We start from the raw sequence: 18,971 nt of genomic DNA on the forward strand, positions 1-18,971 counted from the left end.
TGAACACACCAGGACAGGAGCCAGGCACTATTTCCCTCCCAAAAATCACCCTGAAGCATGTCCTCATGAAGCTGCAGGAGCTGGTGGAGGAGCTCAAGAAGAGGATACGGGGAGCAGGAGAGAGAGCAGATCCTGCTGTGGCTACAGAGGATCCCCCAGCTGGGGCCGTGGCTGTGGTGCCAAAGCCAGCCCCGGTGCCCAGGGCTGCTGTGCCCTGCCCACACTCCTGCCTCTGAGCTGCTCAGGTTGATTGATTTAATCCTTGGAGTAAATGTGTTCCTCCCTGTTCTGGGGGTTTAGGGGTGGAATTCTCTGGTTCTGTGATCCTAAAAGCAAAACCATGCATCTGCTCGTTTCCACTTTGAAAGCACAAAAGGTAAAGATCAGCGGTTAAAAACGATTTACTGCAGTTAGAAAACAATTTACTGGAAACAGCAATGAGATAAGGAATCCAACCATTATTCACAGAAGTACTAATAAGAAATTAATTACACATTATTAGTAAGACAAAGCAGTGATTTACATGGAAAACCTGTGACAACACCCACTTTTATTCCCACTGGAAATAATGCCCTTGTCTGTGGAAGTGAGAGTCCCTTGTCCCTGGCAATGACATTGGGGTCCTGGACATGACCCACTCCCAGGTACTGGGTAAAAATGATTCCTGTGGCCAAAATCAGGACACCCATTCTCCACATTTTCAGTCCAGTTCAGTCTCCTGGGAAAAACAAGGATTTTGGAAAATGAGTGGGGTTGGGCCTGGTTTGGGGGGAGATGAGGGGGAGCCGGGGAGGGGAGGATGGGACTGGCAGATGGAGAGAGGAAGAAACTTCTCCAGCCCAGGACTCCTCCAGCAGAGCTTCAAGCGTCCCAATCCCAGGAAAAGTCATTGAGAGGGACAGGAATGGGGGCAGCTGGAGCTGCGAGTCCTGGAGTCCTGTGGAACTGGTGGAAGTGCCACCCTGAGTTGATGCTGTCACCCAGGGCTGTCCCCTGTGTCACCAGCTCCTGGCTCTGAGCTGCCCCATCCCACTGCCCCCAGTATGCCCTCAGGATGGGGACCCCTGGATCTGGGACATGCCCTCTGGTCCAGTGGGATTGTGGCTCCCAGGAGCTGTCCTGGTTCTGGAGAAGGAGCTGGAGCATGATCTCTCCTCCTGGAACAAGCCAGGATCCTGCCCAAGGCCTCACCAGGAATGTCCCACACGGAGCACAGGGCCCTGCTCTCACTTCCCAGTGCATTTGGGGTCCCCTGACACCGTTTCACCCCAGCTCTCCGTCACTCCAAGGGGTCCCCCCGAGCTGTGGGGCAGCTCTGAGGCTGAGCGAGGTGATTTGGGATGGGGGCAGGAAGGTTTGGGGGTGTCAATGCGGGGAGCAGCGGCAGCAGGAAGGTTTGGGGCTGCAGTTGGGGGCACAGCAGGGCTGCAGCGAGGGGTCCCGGCCCTTCCTGATCTGGCTCTCCCCGAATTCCAGGCGCTGCTCCAGCAGCACTTTCTGCAGGGTGATGTCCCTGAGCACCTGCAGCACCTCGGGGCTCGCCTGGCCCTGGAGCAGGTCGTAGTTCTCCGCAGGGTCCGACTCCAGGTCGAAGAGCAGTGGGGGCAAGTGCGGGGTCAGCGGCGTTAGCCCCTGGCACGCCTGGTCCGGGGTGCTGCTGCTATGGAAGGAACCTGAGAAACAAAACCTGGCTGGGCACTGAGCCTTCTCCTGGGGCTCTGGGCAGCAACAGCTCACCTCAGAACCCCCCAAAACAGGAGGCAGCACTGACCTTGGGTGAAGAAATGAGCCTTGTACTTGCCCAGGCGGACGGCGAAGGGGCCGTGCAGGGGGTCGGGGGATGGAGGGTAGAAGAACACGGCCTGGCGAGGGCTCTGGGGGGACAGCATGGCTCAGCCCACCTGGGCAAGCCCCCGATGGCAGCAGCAGGCCAGGAGCCCCAATCCTGCAGCTGGAATTTGGGCACGGAGCCCATGGGGCAGCCTGGGCACAACTCCCGAACCCTGGATGTGCCCAAATCCCGGCTGCTCCGTGGCCAGCAGGACTCACCTTCCCCGAGCCAAAGAGCAGCGGGCTCAGGTCGAAGCCATCCAGGGCCACCTTGGGAAGGGCTGCTCCAGCCAGGGCACTCAGGGTGGGCAGGATGTCCAGGGTACTGGCCAGCTCATGGGTCACTCCTGGCACGGGGAACACCCAAGGGGCTGATCCCGCTGCCGTCCCTGGCCCGGGTTTGTCCCAGCTTGTCACCCAGGGGGTGGCATGGCCCAGCCTGGCTCACCTGGCGTGATCCTGCCTGGCCAATAAGCCACGGCTGGCTCCCTCATGCCACCCTCGTAGGTCGTGCCCTTGCCACATTTGAGGTGGCCGGCGCTGCCACCACGTGCCATGCGCAGAGTGGAGGGGCTGGGGACAATGGGGACAAGGAGCAACTGCCACCCGGTGCCAGGGCCATACTGGCCAAGGGGGCAGTGACAAGGGTGGCCTGGTGCCAGCCTGACTCTGCCACCCTTAGGGGCAGGGCAGAAGTCAAGGGCTGTGACACGTACAAACAGGGCAGGGTGACACTGGTGTCACTCATGCAGAGGGAACTGGGGGACATTTAGGGGGGTCACATTCCTGCCCAAACCCTGGGGGACATTTGGGGGTGTCACACTCCTGCCCAAGGCCTGGGAGGTTTGTGCAGGACTCAGCTGAGTCCCGGGAACATGGAAATCACGCCCTGTGTCCCATGCAGAGCAGGAACCCGAGGTGACACTTGTCACTGCACCATGACAGCTCTGCCACCCCCAGCCCCCTCACCCATTGTCAGAGGTGAAGAACACCAGGGTGGAGTTCTCCAGGCCGTTGTCCTGCAGGGCCTGCAGGAGCTGTCCCACAGAGCCATCGAACTCAGCCAGTGCATCCCCGAAGGGTCCCCTCTGCGTCCGTCCTGAAAACTCCTGGCTGGCAAACTGGGGGTAGTGGGTATGCTGGGAAAGGACACAGAGCGCTGGCATCAGCCCCCCTGGAGCTGCCCAGCTCTGTCAGGGATAGGTAGCACCCCAGCCAGGACATGGAGAGGTGACATCAGCTGAGACAACACTTGTCCCCAAATCTCAGCAGTGGCACAACAGAGCTGAGCACTCAGGAGAGGGTGGGGAGCTCCAGAGTGGGAAGTTTCCCCTGAGGATGGCACAGGGAAGAGGGGAAGGCTGCAGAAAACAGTGGCCTAAAAGCACCATCCCAATGAGATCTGCTTTGGTGTGGGAATGGCAACCCCAGGTTATCCAGCAGCAGATTTTGGGGTGGCAGGAGGGGAGAGGCTTCCCAGTTCTTCCCATGGGACTCGGACTCAGCCTCTCCTCTCCTCTCCTCTCCTCTCCTCTCCTCTCCTCTCCTCTCCTCTCCTCTCCTCTCCTCTCCTCTCCTCTCCTCTCCTCTCCTCTCCTCTCCTCTCCTCTCCTCTCCTCTCCTCTCCTCTCCTCTCCCACCCAAGGGCCCGGAAAATCCACCCATTCCCACATGGGAAGCGAAGTAGAGAAGGAAGGGGAGGCCTCGGCGGGCACAGTCAGCGATGAAATCCCGGGAGAATTTGTTGTAGAGGGGCACGAGGTCGGGGAAGGAGACGGGCTGCTGAATGATGCTCTGGTTCCAGAGCAGCGGCAGCGGCACCACGCCCTGGTCGCACGTCCCAAAACACTTGGTGTCTGGTGGGAAACAGGTCAGGTTCTGGCAGGGGCCCTGGGAAAACAGGATTTTTTTGATTCCAGCTCTAGCGCAGGGCAGAGAAAGAAAAGAACAGGGGGTGAAGTGTCCCAGTGGCCTCTCTCCCAAACAGAAGCCGCTCCCAGAAAACCAGGACCCTAAAAAGTGCAGCAAGGCTGTGCGGCTCCCACCCAACATCCCTGAAGATTCCCGCACACCTGGATGCTCTCACCTGGTCATGGGAATAGGGCACGCCCAGGAAGTGATCGAAGCCCTGGTGCACGGGCAGGAAGGAGCCGTTCACGCCAAAGCCCAGGTGCCACTTGCCAACCATGGCCGTGGCGTAGCCCTGAGCCTTCAGCACCTCGGCCACGGTGACCTCAGCGAGCGGGAGCCCTCCCCGCGAGCCCGGGTCGAACACACCGGGATAGATCCCGGAGCGCACCTGGAGCCGGCCGGTCAGGAGAGCGGCCCTGGGCAGTGGGCGGACACGGCGTCAGCGGGACATCCCGGGACACCTCAGCTCCATCGCCGCCCGTTTATCCCGGGACACCGCGGCTTCATCCCCACCCGTTTATCCCGGGACAACCCACTCCATGCCAGCCCGTTTATCCCGGGACACCCCAGCTCCATGGCCACGCGTTTATCCCGGGACACCCCAGATCCATGGCCACGCGTTTATCCCGGGACACCCCAACTCCATGCCCACCCGTTTATCCCAGGACACCCCAGCTCCATGCCCACCCGTTTATCCCGGGACACCCCAGCTCCATGCCAGCCCTCTTATCCCGGGACAACCCAGCTCCATGGCCACGCGTTTATCCCGGGACACCCCAGCTCCATGCCCACCCGTTTATCCCAGGACACCCCAGCTCCATGCCAGCCCGTTTATCCCGGGACACCCCAGCTCCATGGCCACGCGTTTATCCCGGGACACCCCAGCTCCATGCCAGCCCCTTTATCCCGGGACACCCCAGCTCCATGCCAGCCCGTTTATCCCGGCTGCAGCCGCGGGCGCCGTACCGGGAGGGGCTGCAGACGGCGGCGCTGCTGTAGAAGTCAGTGAAGCGCAGCCCGCGGGCCGCCAGCCGGTCCAGCTGTGGCGTGGCGGACGAAGGGTGCCCGTAGCTGCCCAGGTCACCGTAGCCCAAATCGTCCGCCAGCACCAGCACGAAGCTGGGGCGGGCGGTGGCCGCGGCTCGCACGGGCGGCGGCAGCAACAGCAGCAGCAGCCAAGGGTGGTACCGGCCCTGCGGCCCCATGGCGATGGCCTCGGGGTGCCCCGGGTGTCCCGGTGCTGTCCCCGGTGTCCCCGGTGCTGTCCCGGGGCGGTGCCGGCAGGAGCCGAGACGATCGCGTGATGCAAGCGACGGTCACGTGGCCCGCGATGCAGGCTGGGAGTTGTAGTCCCGAGTGGCCCTGTCAAGCGCGGGGTGCCAGGATGGGGCATCTAGGAATAGGCGTCCCAGGGAATGGCATCTGTAGAAAACGAGGTTCGCTTTCCTGGGAAATTTTTTAAAAGATTTAATAGAAGGCAATAAGAGGCAATAAAGCAAAAGGTTATAAAGGCCGGGTGCTCAGCATTCAGCCAAGAGCACGCCTGCTGCTTTGGAGATGCCCCTTAAATTCATCAGACAGTTTAATATTCATAGACCTATCATACGTTTTCAAACTTTCCTACAAACTGTTTTCCATACTCCAGGAACTGTTTTACATGGCCACTCCTTGGGTCCACCTTTTTAGAACATGTGTGTTTCTTGGCCGTGGTCTTAATTTACTTTTCTTATCTTAATTTTATTTTAGGTTGTGGTCTTCAATTTCTACAGACAGTCAGAGCTGGTAGCTGGTGTATCAGTAGCAGGTGTCTTCACTGGGTCTTATCCAACCAAGCACTACAAAAACACTTTATCAGCCTATGTTATTCCTAAAGAAAACTACATCTTAACAACCATTTCAACACCACATATCCACCCTAATATTTGCGAAAAGCCGATACCATAATATGCATTTATAAGAGCATCCCAGAGTACAGGATTGCCTCTGGGCAGCTCAGGAATATCCCCAGGGAGGAGACACCACTCTGGGCTGAGCACTGCCCCAGTGCAGAGCTTGTGTCTTCTGAGATTTCTGGGATCTCCCGATTCCTGGGACCAGCCCCTGCCCATTCCTCTGCTGCTACCCCTGGACCTCCAAAACAGAGCCTGGGCCCTGCTCCTACAGCAGGAGTGGGATGGGGAGCCCTGGCAGCTCAGAGGCAGAAGCTGGTGACATAGGGGACAGCAGATTAGGGTGGCAGCTCCAGCAGCTCCACAAGACTCCAGGACTCGCAGCTCCAGCTGCCCCCATTCCTGTCCCTCTCAGAGACTTTTCCTGGGATTGGGACACCTGAGGCTCTGCTGGAGGAGTCATGGGCTGGAGAAGTTTCTCCCTCTCTCCATCTGGCAGTCCCATCCTCCCCTCCCCTCCCTGGCTACCCCCCATCTCCCGCTAACCTCACTCATATTTCCCAAATTGCCCCATCCTTGTTTTTCCCAGAAGATTGAACTGGACAATGTGGACAGCTGGAAACAGGAACAACTCTAATTCAAAGACAAACTGAGTTCACCGTTGGGGTGGGCCCAGGGCTCAGCACGGACAGGGCAAAGCAGCCCTGGGCACGGGGGCTGCCTTGGGCACCACAGTCATGGCCCCAGCTGGGAATGGTTGCCAGAACTGGATCCCGCTGCTCAGGTTTTCTTTCCCTTCAGGAACTGCAGGAGCTCCAGCACCAGATTCAGGAATTTTCCCAGGATTTGTTGTTGGAATGAAATCACCGTAGAATCCTCTGGTTCTGGGTTGGGATTCTCCAGATCGCTCAAGTCTGAGTCCGGCTCAGGCTCTTCCTCTGGTTCCGGGGGTGGCAGTGGGAAGGGCTCTGCAGGAGGAACATCAGCTCCTGGTGGGAGCAATCCCATCTGCACCTGGATCCAGGTGTGGAAGTGCTGGGTGGAGCTGAACACCCTGGGTCGCTTGGCCCCGGCACAGCCTCGGCCCCAGCTGGCCAGTCCCACCAGCCAGAAGTAGTCACCAGTGTTGTCCTTGCAGACCAGAGGTCCCCCGATGTCCCCCTGCACCCAGAGAGAGGGGTCAGGGGCTGCTGCCATTGCTCTTCCCATCCCGACCCCGCCAGAGCCGCGTTCCTGGCTGGATTCCCATGGGAAGGCTCTGCTCTGGGGCTGGGGGCTCCAGGCTGGCAGCAGGATGGGGCTGGTTCAGGGTGGGCTCTCTCTCATCTCTGCACAGTCAGCAGGGCTGGGCAGGGAATGGATATTCCAGGATATCCACACATGGGGGTGCTGGGAGCACCAGGTGGGCTCTGTGGGCAGTGGCAGGCCTTGGGGACAAGGGGACACTGGGCAGGGACACACGGATGGGCAAGGGACACATGGATGGGGAAGGCAAACTCATCAGTGGAAGGGCCCTTGGGATGGGAGGACACCGGGCAACGCCCAGCCAGTGCCAGGCCGTGTTTGGGACCCCTGTGCTGGGTGTGAGGGATTCCATGGGGCCGTGTTTGGGGTCCCTGTGCCCCAGACCCTGTGCCCACGCCCACACCTGGCAGGTGTCGATGCCGCCCCGCGGGTACCCCGCGCACAGGTCCTGGGGGTGCACGGCCCCCCCGTACCAGCGGCTGCTGTTGCAAAGCTGGACGTCCATGAGCCGCACCTTGGCCTCCTGCAGCACCAGGCGTGGGCTCCGGGCTGCGGGCACAGAGGGCACTGAGCACCCGGCACCGGCCTGGGCACAGCCCCTTGCCCAGGGCCGGGCCGTGCCCCTGTCCCGCTCTGGCCCTGCCCAAGGCTCCGGGGCACGGCCCAGATGTGGCTCGGGCCTGCTTTGGCCTCTGCCCCGGGCCGGCCCGGCCGTGTCCCTGTGGTTGCCAACCCCTCCTCAGCCCCGTGGGGCACTGACCGCTGCCCGGGGTGGCTCTCCAGCCCGCAATGTAGCAGGTTTTCAGCTCGGGCACTGCCAGGGAGCTGTCGGGCACACAGCCCAGCTGGATGTAGTCGCTGCACTCCACGGGCTGGTCCATCCTCAGGAGGTCAATGTTGCTCCTGGCCGTGGCGGCCACGTAGCCATTGTGCACCAGGATCTGCTTGATCTGGAACACCTCGGCCTTGTGGCCCGGCTTAGCCAGATCCGTGGGCCCGATCAGCACCTTCCAGTGGAAGACAGCAGTGGGAGGGCCATGGAGAGTGACAGGGAGCAGAGGCAGGACCAGGGAATGCCTGGGCTGTCCCAGCCCAGCCATTCGCAGCCTTCTTTGTCCCGCAGCAGGGAGGGGAGGCAGCCGTGGAACAGCACAGGGTGCTGCAAGCTGGGCACCTGTCCCTGCCATGGGGACATCCCTGACCCTGCCTTACGGACATTGCTGTCCCTGCCACAGGGACATCCAGGATCCTGCTGCGGGGTCATCCCTGTCCCTGCTGTGGGGACATCTGTGACCTTTCATGGGCACATCCCTGATCGTCTTGTAGGGACATTCCTGATATTGTTGGGCTCTCATCCCTGTCCCTGTAGGGTCCCATCCCTGTCCCTGCTGGGTCCCAACACTGTTCCTGCTGGGGTCCCATCCCTTTCCCTGTTGGGATCCCAACACTGTTCCTGCTGGGATCCCATCTCTGTCCCTGTTGGGATGCCATCCCTTTCCCTGTTGGGATCCCATCCCTGTCCCTGCTCCTCCTTACCCTGCCCTAACCAAGCAGCTGGCCACTGTCAGCACTCACTGGGGGTGGATGAGTGCCCCCGAGCACATGTGCCACGTGCCATTGTCCAAGGTGGCCTGGATGCTGATGACACCAGGCTAGGCCCCTGGGTGGACCCCAGTGCCACCCATGTCCTGCGAGGTGTCTTCGAAAGAATCCCAGGATCCATAGTCAGAGTCCTGGGAATTTTCGGGAACCAGCGATCTGTGGTCGAAGGCCATGGGCCGGAGCCCGCAGGTGCCTCTGGAAGCACAAAGCCATCAATGCCCTGCTCGGGGACAGCAGGGACAGGGACCCCCAAGGGGCTCCTCTGTGCCCAGGCTGTGCCAGGGACCCCCCGAATGTCCCTGAGCCCCCCGGGGACACTGACCTGCACGTGTCCCAGGTGGCCCCCACGGGCCAGGTCAGGGCCAGCAGGACGAGCAGTCCCAGCAAAGCCATCGGTGCCATCGCAGGCGGCAGAGGCAGGACCGAGGTGTCACCTCTGGTGCCCACCGCCCTGGCAGTGCCCATGGTGCCACCAGGCCAGGCTGATGTTACACAGGGGCCGGTTCCATGTGTAGGGCATGGTGGCCTCAGGTAGGGCACAGGGGGGCTCAGAGCTGTGGAACCCTGGAATGGTTTGGGTGGGAGGGACCTGAAGGATCCCACTGGATCAGAGGGCATGTCCTGGATCCAGGGATCCCAGTGTCCTGGCACCGAGGGCACAGTGGGGGCAGTGGGATGGGGCAACTCAGAGCCAGGAGCTGGTAACACAGGGGACAGCTCTGTGTGGAAGCTGCAGCTCAGGGTGGCACCTGCAGCAGCTCCACAAGACTCCAGGACTCGCAGCTCCAGCTGCCCCCATTCCTGTCCCTCTCAGAGACTTTTCCTGGGATTGGGACACCTGAGGCTCTGCTGGAGGAGTCCTGGGCTGGAGAAGTTTCTCCCTCTCTCCATCTGGCAGTCCCATCCTCCCCTCCCCTCCCTGGCTGCCTCCCATCTGCCCCCAACCTCACTCATTTTTCCCAAATTGCCCCATCTTTGTTTTTCCCAGGAGACTGAACTGGACAACGTGGACAGCTGGAAACAGGAACAACTCTAATTCAAAGACAAACTGAGTTCACCGTTGGGGTGGGCCCAGGGCTCAGCACGGACAGGGCACAGCAGCCCTGGGCACGGGGGCTGCCTTGGGCACCACAGTCATGGCCCCAGCTGGGAATGGTTGCCAGAACTGGATCAGCTCATCCTGCTGCTCAGGTTTTCTTTCCCTTCAGGAACTGCAGGAGCTCCAGCACCAGATTCAGGAATTTCCCCAGGATTTGTTGTTGGAATGAAATCACCGTAGAATCCTCTGGTTCTGGGTTGGGATTCTCCAGATCGCTCAAATCTGAGTCCGGCTCAGGCTCTTCCTCTGGTTCCGGGGGTGGCAGTGGGAAGGGCTCTGCAGGAGGAACATCAGTTCCTGGTGGGAGCAATCCCATCTGCACCTGGATCCAGGTGTGGAAGTGCTGGGTGGAGGTGAACACCCCGGGTCGCTTGGCCCCGGCACAGCCTCGGCCCCAGCTGGCCAGTCCCACCAGCCAGAAGTAGTCACCAACGTTGTCCTTGCAGACCAGAGGTCCCCCGATGTCCCCCTGCACCCAGAGAGAGGGGTCAGGGGCTGCTGCCATTGCTCTTCCCATCCCGACCCCGCCAGAGCCGCGTTCCTGGCTGGATTCCCATGGGAAGGCTCTGCTCTGGGGCTGGGGGCTCCAGGCTGGCAGCAGGATGGGGCTGGTTCAGGGTGGGCTCTCTCTCATCTCTGCACAGTCAGCAGGGTTGGGCAGGGAATGGATATTCCAGGATATCCACACCTGGGGGTGCTGGGAGCACCAGGTGGGCTCTGTGGGCAGTGGCAGGCCTTGGGGACAAGGGGACACTGGGCAGGGACACACGGATGGGCAAGGGACACATGGATGGGGAAGGGAAACTCATCAGTGGAAGGGCCCTTGGGATGGGAGGACACCGGGCAACGCCCAGCCAGTGCCAGGCCGTGTTTGGGACCCCTGTGCTGGGTGTCAGGGATTCCATGGGGCTGTGTTTGGGGTCCCTGTGCCCCAGACCCTGTGCCCACGCCCACACCTGGCAGGTGTCGATGCCGCCCCGCGGGTACCCCGCGCACAGGTCCTGGGGGTGCACGGCCCCCCCGTACCAGCGGCTGCTGTTGCAAAGCTGGACGTCCATGAGCCGCACCTTGGCCTCCTGCAGCACCAGGCGTGGGCTCCGGGCTGCGGGCACAGAGGGCACTGAGCACCCGGCACCGGCCTGGGCACAGCCCCTTGCCCAGGGCCGGGCTGTGCCCCTGTCCCGCTCTGGCCCTGCCCAAGGCTCCGGGGCACGGCCCAGATGTGGCTCGGGCCAGCTTTGGCCTCTGCCCCGGGCCGGCCCGGCCGTGTCCCTGTGGTTGCCAACCCCTCCTCAGCCCCGTGGGGCACTGACCGCTGCCCGGGGTGGCTCTCCAGCCCGCAATGTAGCAGGTTTTCAGCTCGGGCACTGCCAGGGAGCTGTCGGGCACACAGCCCAGCTGGATGTAGTCGCTGCACTCCACGGGCTGGTCCATCCTCAGGAGGTCAATGTTGCTCCTGGCCGTGGCGGCCACGTAGCCATTGTGCACCAGGATCTGCTTGATCTGGAACACCTCGGCCTTGTGGCCCGGCTTAGCCAGATCCGTGGGCCCGATCAGCACCTTCCAGTGGAAGACAGCAGTGGGAGGGCCATGGAGAGTGACAGGGAGCAGAGGCAGGACCAGGGAATGCCTGGGCTGTCCCAGCCCAGCCATTCGCAGCCTTCTTTGTCCCGCAGCAGGGAGGGGAGGCAGCCGTGGAACAGCACAGGGTGCTGCAAGCTGGGCACCTGTCCCTGCCATGGGGACATCCCTGACCCTGCCTTACGGACATTGCTGTCCCTGCCACAGGGACATCCAGGATCCTGCTGCGGGGTCATCCCTGTCCCTGCTGTGGGGACATCTGTGACCTTTCATGGGCACATCCCTGATCGTCTTGTAGGGACATTCCTGATATTGTTGGGCTCTCATCCCTGTCCCTGTAGGGTCCCATCCCTGTCCCTGCTGGGTCCCAACCCTGTTCCTGCTGGGATCCCATCCCTTTCCCTGTTGGGATCCCAACACTGTTCCTGCTGGGATCCCATCTCTGTCCCTGTTGGGATGCCATCCCTTTCCCTGTTGGGATCCCATCCCTGTCCCTGCTCCTCCTTACCCTGCCCTAACCAAGCAGCTGGCCACTGTCAGCACTCACTGGGGGTGGATGAGTGCCCCCGAGCACATGTGCCACGTGCCATTGTCCAAGGTGGCCTGGATGCTGATGACACCAGGCCAGGCCCCTGGGTGGACCCCAGTGCCACCCATGTCCTGCGAGGTGTCTTCGAAAGAATCCCAGGATCCATAGTCAGAGTCCTGGGAATTTTCGGGAACCAGCGATCTGTGGTCGAAGGCCATGGGCCGGAGCCCGCAGGTGCCTCTGGAAGCACAAAGCCATCAATGCCCTGCTCGGGGACAGCAGGGACAGGGACCCCCAAGGGGCTCCTCTGTGCCCAGGCTGTGCCAGGGACCCCCCGAATGTCCCTGAGCCCCCCGGGGACACTGACCTGCACGTGTCCCAGGTGGCCCCCACGGGCCAGGTCAGGGCCAGCAGGACGAGCAGTCCCAGCAAAGCCATCGGTGCCATCGCAGGCGGCAGAGGCAGGACCGAGGTGTCACCTCTGGTGCCCACCGCCCTGGCAGTGCCCATGGTGCCACCAGGCCAGGCTGATGTTACACAGGGGCCGGTTCCATGTGTAGGGCATGGTGGCCTCAGGTAGGGCACAGGGGGGCTCAGAGCTGTGGAACCCTGGAATGGTTTGGGTGGGAGGGACCTGAAGGATCCCACTGGATCAGAGGGCATGTCCTGGATCCAGGGATCCCAGTGTCCTGGCACCGAGGGCACAGTGGGGGCAGTGGGATGGGGCAACTCAGAGCCAGGAGCTGGTAACACAGGGGACAGCTCTGTGTGGAAGCTGCAGCTCAGGGTGGCACCTGCAGCAGCTCCACAAGACTCCAGGACTCGCAGCTCCAGCTGCCCCCATTCCTGTCCCTCTCAGAGACTTTTCCTGGGATTGGGACACCTGAGGCTCTGCTGGAGGAGTCCTGGGCTGGAGAAGTCCATGAGCCGCACCTTGGCCTCCTGCAGCACCAGGCGTGGGCTCCGGGCTGCGGGCACAGAGGGCACTGAGCACCCGGCACCGGCCTGGGCACAGCCCCTTGCCCAGGGCCGGGCTGTGCCCCTGTCCCTCTCTGGCCCTGCCCAAGGCTCCGGGGCACGGCCCAGATGTGGCTCGGGCCTGCTTTGGCCTCTGCCCCGGGCCGGCCCGGCCGTGTCCCTGTGGTTGCCAACCCCTCCTCAGCCCCGTGGGGCACTGACCGCTGCCCGGGGTGGCTCTCCAGCCCGCAATGTAGCAGGTTTTCAGCTCGGGCACTGCCAGGGAGCTGTCGGGCACACAGCCCAGCTGGATGTAGTCGCTGCACTCCACGGGCTGGTCCATCCTCAGGAGGTCAATGTTGCTCCTGGCCGTGGCGGCCACGTAGCCATTGTGCACCAGGATCTGCTTGATCTGGAACACCTCGGCCTTGTGGCCCGGCTTAGCCAGATCCGTGGGCCCGATCAGCACCTTCCAGTGGAAGACAGCAGTGGGAGGGCCATGGAGAGTGACAGGGAGCAGAGGCAGGACCAGGGAATGCCTGGGCTGTCCCAGCCCAGCCATTCGCAGCCTTCTTTGTCCCGCAGCAGGGAGGGGAGGCAGCCGCGGAACAGCACAGGGTGCTGCAAGCTGGGCACCTGTCCCTGCCATGGGGACATCCCTGACCCTGCCTTACGGACATTGCTGTCCCTGCCACAGGGACATCCAGGATCCTGCTGCGGGGTCATCCCTGTCCCTGCTGTGGGGACATCTGTGACCTTTCATGGGCACATCCCTGATCCTCTTGTAGGGACATTCCTGATATTGTTGGGCTCTCATCCCTGTCCCTGTAGGGTCCCATCCCTGTCCCTGCTGGGTCCCAACACTGTTCCTGCTGGGGTCCCATCCCTTTCCCTGTTGGGATCCCAACACTGTTCCTGCTGGGATCCCATCTCTGTCCCTGTTGGGATGCCATCCCTTTCCCTGTTGGGATCCCATCCCTGTCCCTGCTCCTCCTTACCCTGCCCTAACCAAGCAGCTGGCCACTGTCAGCACTCACTGGGGGTGGATGAGTGCCCCCGAGCACATGTGCCACGTGCCATTGTCCAAGGTGGCCTGGATGCTGATGACACCAGGCCAGGCCCCTGGGTGGACCCCAGTGCCACCCATGTCCTGCGAGGTGTCTTCGAAAGAATCCCAGGATCCATAGTCAGAGTCCTGGGAATTTTCGGGAACCAGCGATCTGTGGTCGAAGGCCATGGGCCGGAGCCCGCAGGTGCCTCTGGAAGCACAAAGCCATCAATGCCCTGCTCGGGGACAGCAGGGACAGGGACCCCCAAGGGGCTCCTCTGTGCCCAGGCTGTGCCAGGGACCCCCCGAATGTCCCTGAGCCCCCCGGGGACACTGACCTGCACGTGTCCCAGGTGGCCCCCACGGGCCAGGTCAGGGCCAGCAGGACGAGCAGTCCCAGCAAAGCCATCGGTGCCAGCGCAGGTGGCAGAGGCAGGACCGAGGTGTCACCTCTGGTGCCCACCGCCCTGGCAGTGCCCATGGTGCCACCAGGCCAGGCTGATGTTACACAGGGGCCGGTTCCATGTGTAGGGCATGGTGGCCTCAGGTAGGGCACAGGGGGGCTCAGAGCTGTGGAACCCTGGAATGGTTTGGGTGGGAGGGACCTGAAGGATCCCACTGGATCAGAGGGCATGTCCTGGATCCAGGGATCCCAGTGTCCTGGCACCGAGGGCACAGTGGGGGCAGTGGGATGGGGCAACTCAGAGCCAGGAGCTGGTAACACAGGGGACAGCTCTGTGTGGAAGCTGCAGCTCAGGGTGGCACCTGCAGCAGCTCCACAAGACTCCAGGACTCGCAGCTCCAGCTGCCCCCATTCCTGTCCCTCTCAGAGACTTTTCCTGGGATTGGGACACCTGAGGCTCTGCTGGAGGAGTCCTGGGCTGGAGAAGTTTCTCCCTCTCTCCATCTGGCAGTCCCATCCTCCCCTCCCCTCCCTGGCTGCCTCCCATCTGCCCCCAACCTCACTCATTTTTCCCAAATTGCCCCATCTTTGTTTTTCCCAGGAGACTGAACTGGACAACGTGGACAGCTGGAAACAGGAACAACTCTAATTCAAAGACAAACTGAGTTCACCGTTGGGGTGGGCCCAGGGCTCAGCACGGACAGGGCACAGCAGCCCTGGGCACGGGGGCTGCCTTGGGCACCACAGTCATGGCCCCAGCTGGGAATGGTTGCCAGAACTGGATCAGCTCATCCTGCTGCTCAGGTTTTCTTTCCCTTCAGGAACTGCAGGAGCTCCAGCACCAGATTCAGGAATTTCCCCAGGATTTGTTGTTGGAATGAAATCACCGTAGAATCCTCTGGTTCTGGGTTGGGATTCTCCAGATCGCTCAAATCTGAGTCCGGCTCAGGCTCTTCCTCTGGTTCCGGGGGTGGCAGTGGGAAGGGCTCTGCAGGAGGAACATCAGCTCCTGGTGGGAGCAATCCCATCTGCACCTGGATCCAGGTGTGGAAGTGCTGGGTGGAGGTGAACACCCCGGGTCGCTTGGCCCCGGCACAGCCTCGGCCCCAGCTGGCCAGTCCCACCAGCCAGAAGTAGTCACCAACGTTGTCCTTGCAGACCAGAGGTCCCCCGATGTCCCCCTGCACCCAGAGAGAGGGGTCAGGGGCTGCTGCCATTGCTCTTCCCATCCCGACCCCGCCAGAGCCGCGTTCCTGGCTGGATTCCCATGGGAAGGCTCTGCTCTGGGGCTGGGGGCTCCAGGCTGGCAGCAGGATGGGGCTGGTTCAGGGTGGGCTCTCTCTCATCTCTGCACAGTCAGCAGGGTTGGGCAGGGAATGGATATTCCAGGATATCCACACCTGGGGGTGCTGGGAGCACCAGGTGGGCTCTGTGGGCAGTGGCAGGCCTTGGGGACAAGGGGACACTGGGCAGGGACACACGGATGGGCAAGGGACACATGGATGGGGAAGGGAAACTCATCAGTGGAAGGGCCCTTGGGATGGGAGGACACCGGGCAACGCCCAGCCAGTGCCAGGCCGTGTTTGGGACCCCTGTGCTGGGTGTCAGGGATTCCATGGGGCTGTGTTTGGGGTCCCTGTGCCCCAGACCCTGTGCCCACGCCCACACCTGGCAGGTGTCGATGCCGCCCCGCGGGTACCCCGCGCACAGGTCCTGGGGGTGCACGGCCCCCCCGTACCAGCGGCTGCTGTTGCAAAGCTGGACGTCCATGAGCTGCACCTTGGCCTCCTGCAGCACCAGGCGTGGGCTCCGGGCTGCGGGCACAGAGGGCACTGAGCACCCGGCACCGGCCTGGGCACAGCCCCTTGCCCAGGGCCGGGCTGTGCCCCTGTCCCGCTCTGGCCCTGCCCAAGGCTCCGGGGCACGGCCCAGATGTGGCGCGGGCCAGCTTTGGCCTCTGCCCCGGGCCGGCCCGGCCGTGTCCCTGTGGTTGCCAACCCCTCCTCAGCCCCGTGGGGCACTGACCGCTGCCCGGGGTGGCTCTCCAGCCCGCAATGTAGCAGGTTTTCAGCTCGGGCACTGCCAGGGAGCTGTCGGGCACACAGCCCAGCTGGATGTAGTCGCTGCACTCCACGGGCTGGTCCATCCTCAGGAGGTCAATGTTGCTCCTGGCCGTGGCGGCCACGTAGCCATTGTGCACCAGGATCTGCTTGATCTGGAACACCTCGGCCTTGTGGCCCGGCTTAGCCAGATCCGTGGCCCCGATCAGCACCTTCCAGTGGAAGACAGCAGTGGGAGGGCCATGGAGAGTGACAGGGAGCAGAGGCAGGACCAGGGAATGCCTGGGCTGTCCCAGCCCAGCCATTCGCAGCCTTCTTTGTCCCGCAGCAGGGAGGGGAGGCAGCCGTGGAACAGCACAGGGTGCTGCAAGCTGGGCACCTGTCCCTGCCATGGGGACATCCCTGACCCTGCCTTACGGACATTGCTGTCCCTGCCACAGGGACATCCAGGATCCTGCTGCGGGGTCATCCCTGTCCCTGCTGTGGGGACATCTGTGACCTTTCATGGGCACATCCCTGATCCTCTTGTAGGGACATTCCTGATATTGTTGGGCTCTCATCCCTGTCCCTGTAGGGTCCCATCCCTGTCCCTGCTGGGTCCCAACCCTGTTCCTGCTGGGATCCCATCCCTTTCCCTGTTGGGATCCCAACACTGTTCCTGCTGGGATCCCATCTCTGTCCCTGTTGGGATGCCATCCCTTTCCCTGTTGGGATCCCATCCCTGTCCCTGCTCCTCCTTACCCTGCCCTAACCAAGCAGCTGGCCACTGTCAGCACTCACTGGGGGTGGATGAGTGCCCCCGAGCACATGTGCCACGTGCCATTGTCCAAGGTGGCCTGGATGCTGATGACACCAGGCTAGGCCCCTGGGTGGACCCCAGTGCCACCCATGTCCTGCGAGGTGTCTTCGAAAGAATCCCAGGATCCATAGTCAGAGTCCTGGGAATTTTCGGGAACCAGCGATCTGTGGTCGAAGGCCATGGGCCGGAGCCCGCAGGTGCCTCTGGAAGCACAAAGCCATCAATGCCCTGCTCGGGGACAGCAGGGACAGGGACCCCCAAGGGGCTCCTCTGTGCCCAGGCTGTGCCAGGGACCCCCCGAATGTCCCTGAGCCCCCCGGGGACACTGACCTGCACGTGTCCCAGGTGGCCCCCACGGGCCAGGTCAGGGCCAGCAGGACGAGCAGTCCCAGCAAAGCCATCGGTGCCATCGCAGGCGGCAGAGGCAGGACCGAGGTGTCACCTCTGGTGCCCACCGCCCTGGCAGTGCCCATGGTGCCACCAGGCCAGGCTGATGTTACACAGGGGCCGGTTCCATGTGTAGGGCATGGTGGCCTCAGGTAGGGCACAGGGGGGCTCAGAGCTGTGGAACCCTGGAATGGTTTGGGTGGGAGGGACCTGAAGGATCCCACTGGATCAGAGGGCATGTCCTGGATCCAGGGATCCCAGTCTCCTGGCACCCAGGGCACAGTGGGGGCAGTGGGATGGGGCAGCTCAGAGCCAGGAGCTGGTAACACAGGGGACAGCTCTGTGTGGAAGCTGCAGCTCAGGGTGGCACCTGCAGCAGCTCCACAAGACTCCAGGACTCGCAGCTCCAGCTGCCCCCATTCCTGTCCCTCTCAGAGACTTTTCCTGGGATTGGGACACCTGAGGCTCTGCTGGAGGAGTCCTGGGCTGGAGAAGTCCATGAGCCGCACCTTGGCCTCCTGCAGCACCAGGCGTGGGCTCCGGGCTGCGGGCACAGAGGGCACTGAGCACCCGGCACCGGCCTGGGCACAGCCCCTTGCCCAGGGCCGGGCCGTGCCCCTGTCCCGCTCTGGCCCTGCCCAAGGCTCCGGGGCACGGCCCAGATGTGGCTCGGGCCTGCTTTGGCCTCTGCCCCGGGCCGGCCCGGCCGTGTCCCTGTGGTTGCCAACCCCTCCTCAGCCCCGTGGGGCACTGACCGCTGCCCGGGGTGGCTCTCCAGCCCGCAATGTAGCAGGTTTTCAGCTCGGGCACTGCCAGGGAGCTGTCGGGCACACAGCCCAGCTGGATGTAGTCGCTGCACTCCACGGGCTGGTCCATCCTCAGGAGGTCAATGTTGCTCCTGGCCGTGGCGGCCACGTAGCCATTGTGCACCAGGATCTGCTTGATCTGGAACACCTCGGCCTTGTGGCCCGGCTTAGCCAGATCCGTGGGCCCGATCAGCACCTTCCAGTGGAAGACAGCAGTGGGAGGGCCATGGAGAGTGACAGGGAGCAGAGGCAGGACCAGGGAATGCCTGGGCTGTCCCAGCCCAGCCATTCGCAGCCTTCTTTGTCCCGCAGCAGGGAGGGGAGGCAGCCGCGGAACAGCACAGGGTGCTGCAAGCTGGGCACCTGTCCCTGCCATGGGGACATCCCTGACCCTGCCTTACGGACATTGCTGTCCCTGCCACAGGGACATCCAGGATCCTGCTGCGGGGTCATCCCTGTCCCTGCTGTGGGGACATCTGTGACCTTTCATGGGCACATCCCTGATCCTCTTGTAGGGACATTCCTGATATTGTTGGGCTCTCATCCCTGTCCCTGTAGGGTCCCATCCCTGTCCCTGCTGGGTCCCAACACTGTTCCTGCTGGGGTCCCATCCCTTTCCCTGTTGGGATCCCAACACTGTTCCTGCTGGGATCCCATCTCTGTCCCTGTTGGGATGCCATCCCTTTCCCTGTTGGGATCCCATCCCTGTCCCTGCTCCTCCTTACCCTGCCCTAACCAAGCAGCTGGCCACTGTCAGCACTCACTGGGGGTGGATGAGTGCCCCCGAGCACATGTGCCACGTGCCATTGTCCAAGGTGGCCTGGA

At 62.4% G+C, this 18,971-nt stretch overlaps 2 protein-coding genes across 2 annotated transcripts; both read right to left on the reverse strand.

Moving 5' to 3' along the window:
- Window positions 1–400: 400 nt before the first annotated feature.
- Window positions 401–5,010, reverse strand: LOC134043307 (arylsulfatase A-like). The gene is made up of 8 exons (XM_062491471.1): window positions 4,708–5,010; window positions 3,917–4,157; window positions 3,502–3,720; window positions 2,800–2,969; window positions 2,279–2,403; window positions 2,050–2,177; window positions 1,772–1,874; window positions 401–1,673 (listed from the first exon to the last, which is right to left on the reverse strand). Exons 1-8 carry the CDS (start codon window positions 4,944–4,946, stop codon window positions 1,366–1,368), a joined length of 1,533 nt encoding a protein of 510 aa, XP_062347455.1. The 5' UTR covers window positions 4,947–5,010; the 3' UTR covers window positions 401–1,365.
- A 1,400-nt stretch (window positions 5,011–6,410) lies between these two features.
- On the reverse strand, window positions 6,411–12,124 carry LOC134043808 (acrosin-like). Its single transcript, XM_062492540.1, is given in 8 exon segments — window positions 6,411–6,791; window positions 7,279–7,424; window positions 7,636–7,882; window positions 9,677–10,045; window positions 10,533–10,678; window positions 10,890–11,153; window positions 11,664–11,926; window positions 12,054–12,124. Coding segments are annotated over 8 exon segments (1,887 nt in total).
- Between the last annotated feature and the right edge of the window lie 6,847 nt (window positions 12,125–18,971).

The sequence above is a fragment of the Cinclus cinclus genome, chromosome 4, assembly GCF_963662255.1.
Source record: "Cinclus cinclus chromosome 4, bCinCin1.1, whole genome shotgun sequence".
NCBI lineage: Eukaryota > Metazoa > Chordata > Aves > Passeriformes > Cinclidae > Cinclus > Cinclus cinclus.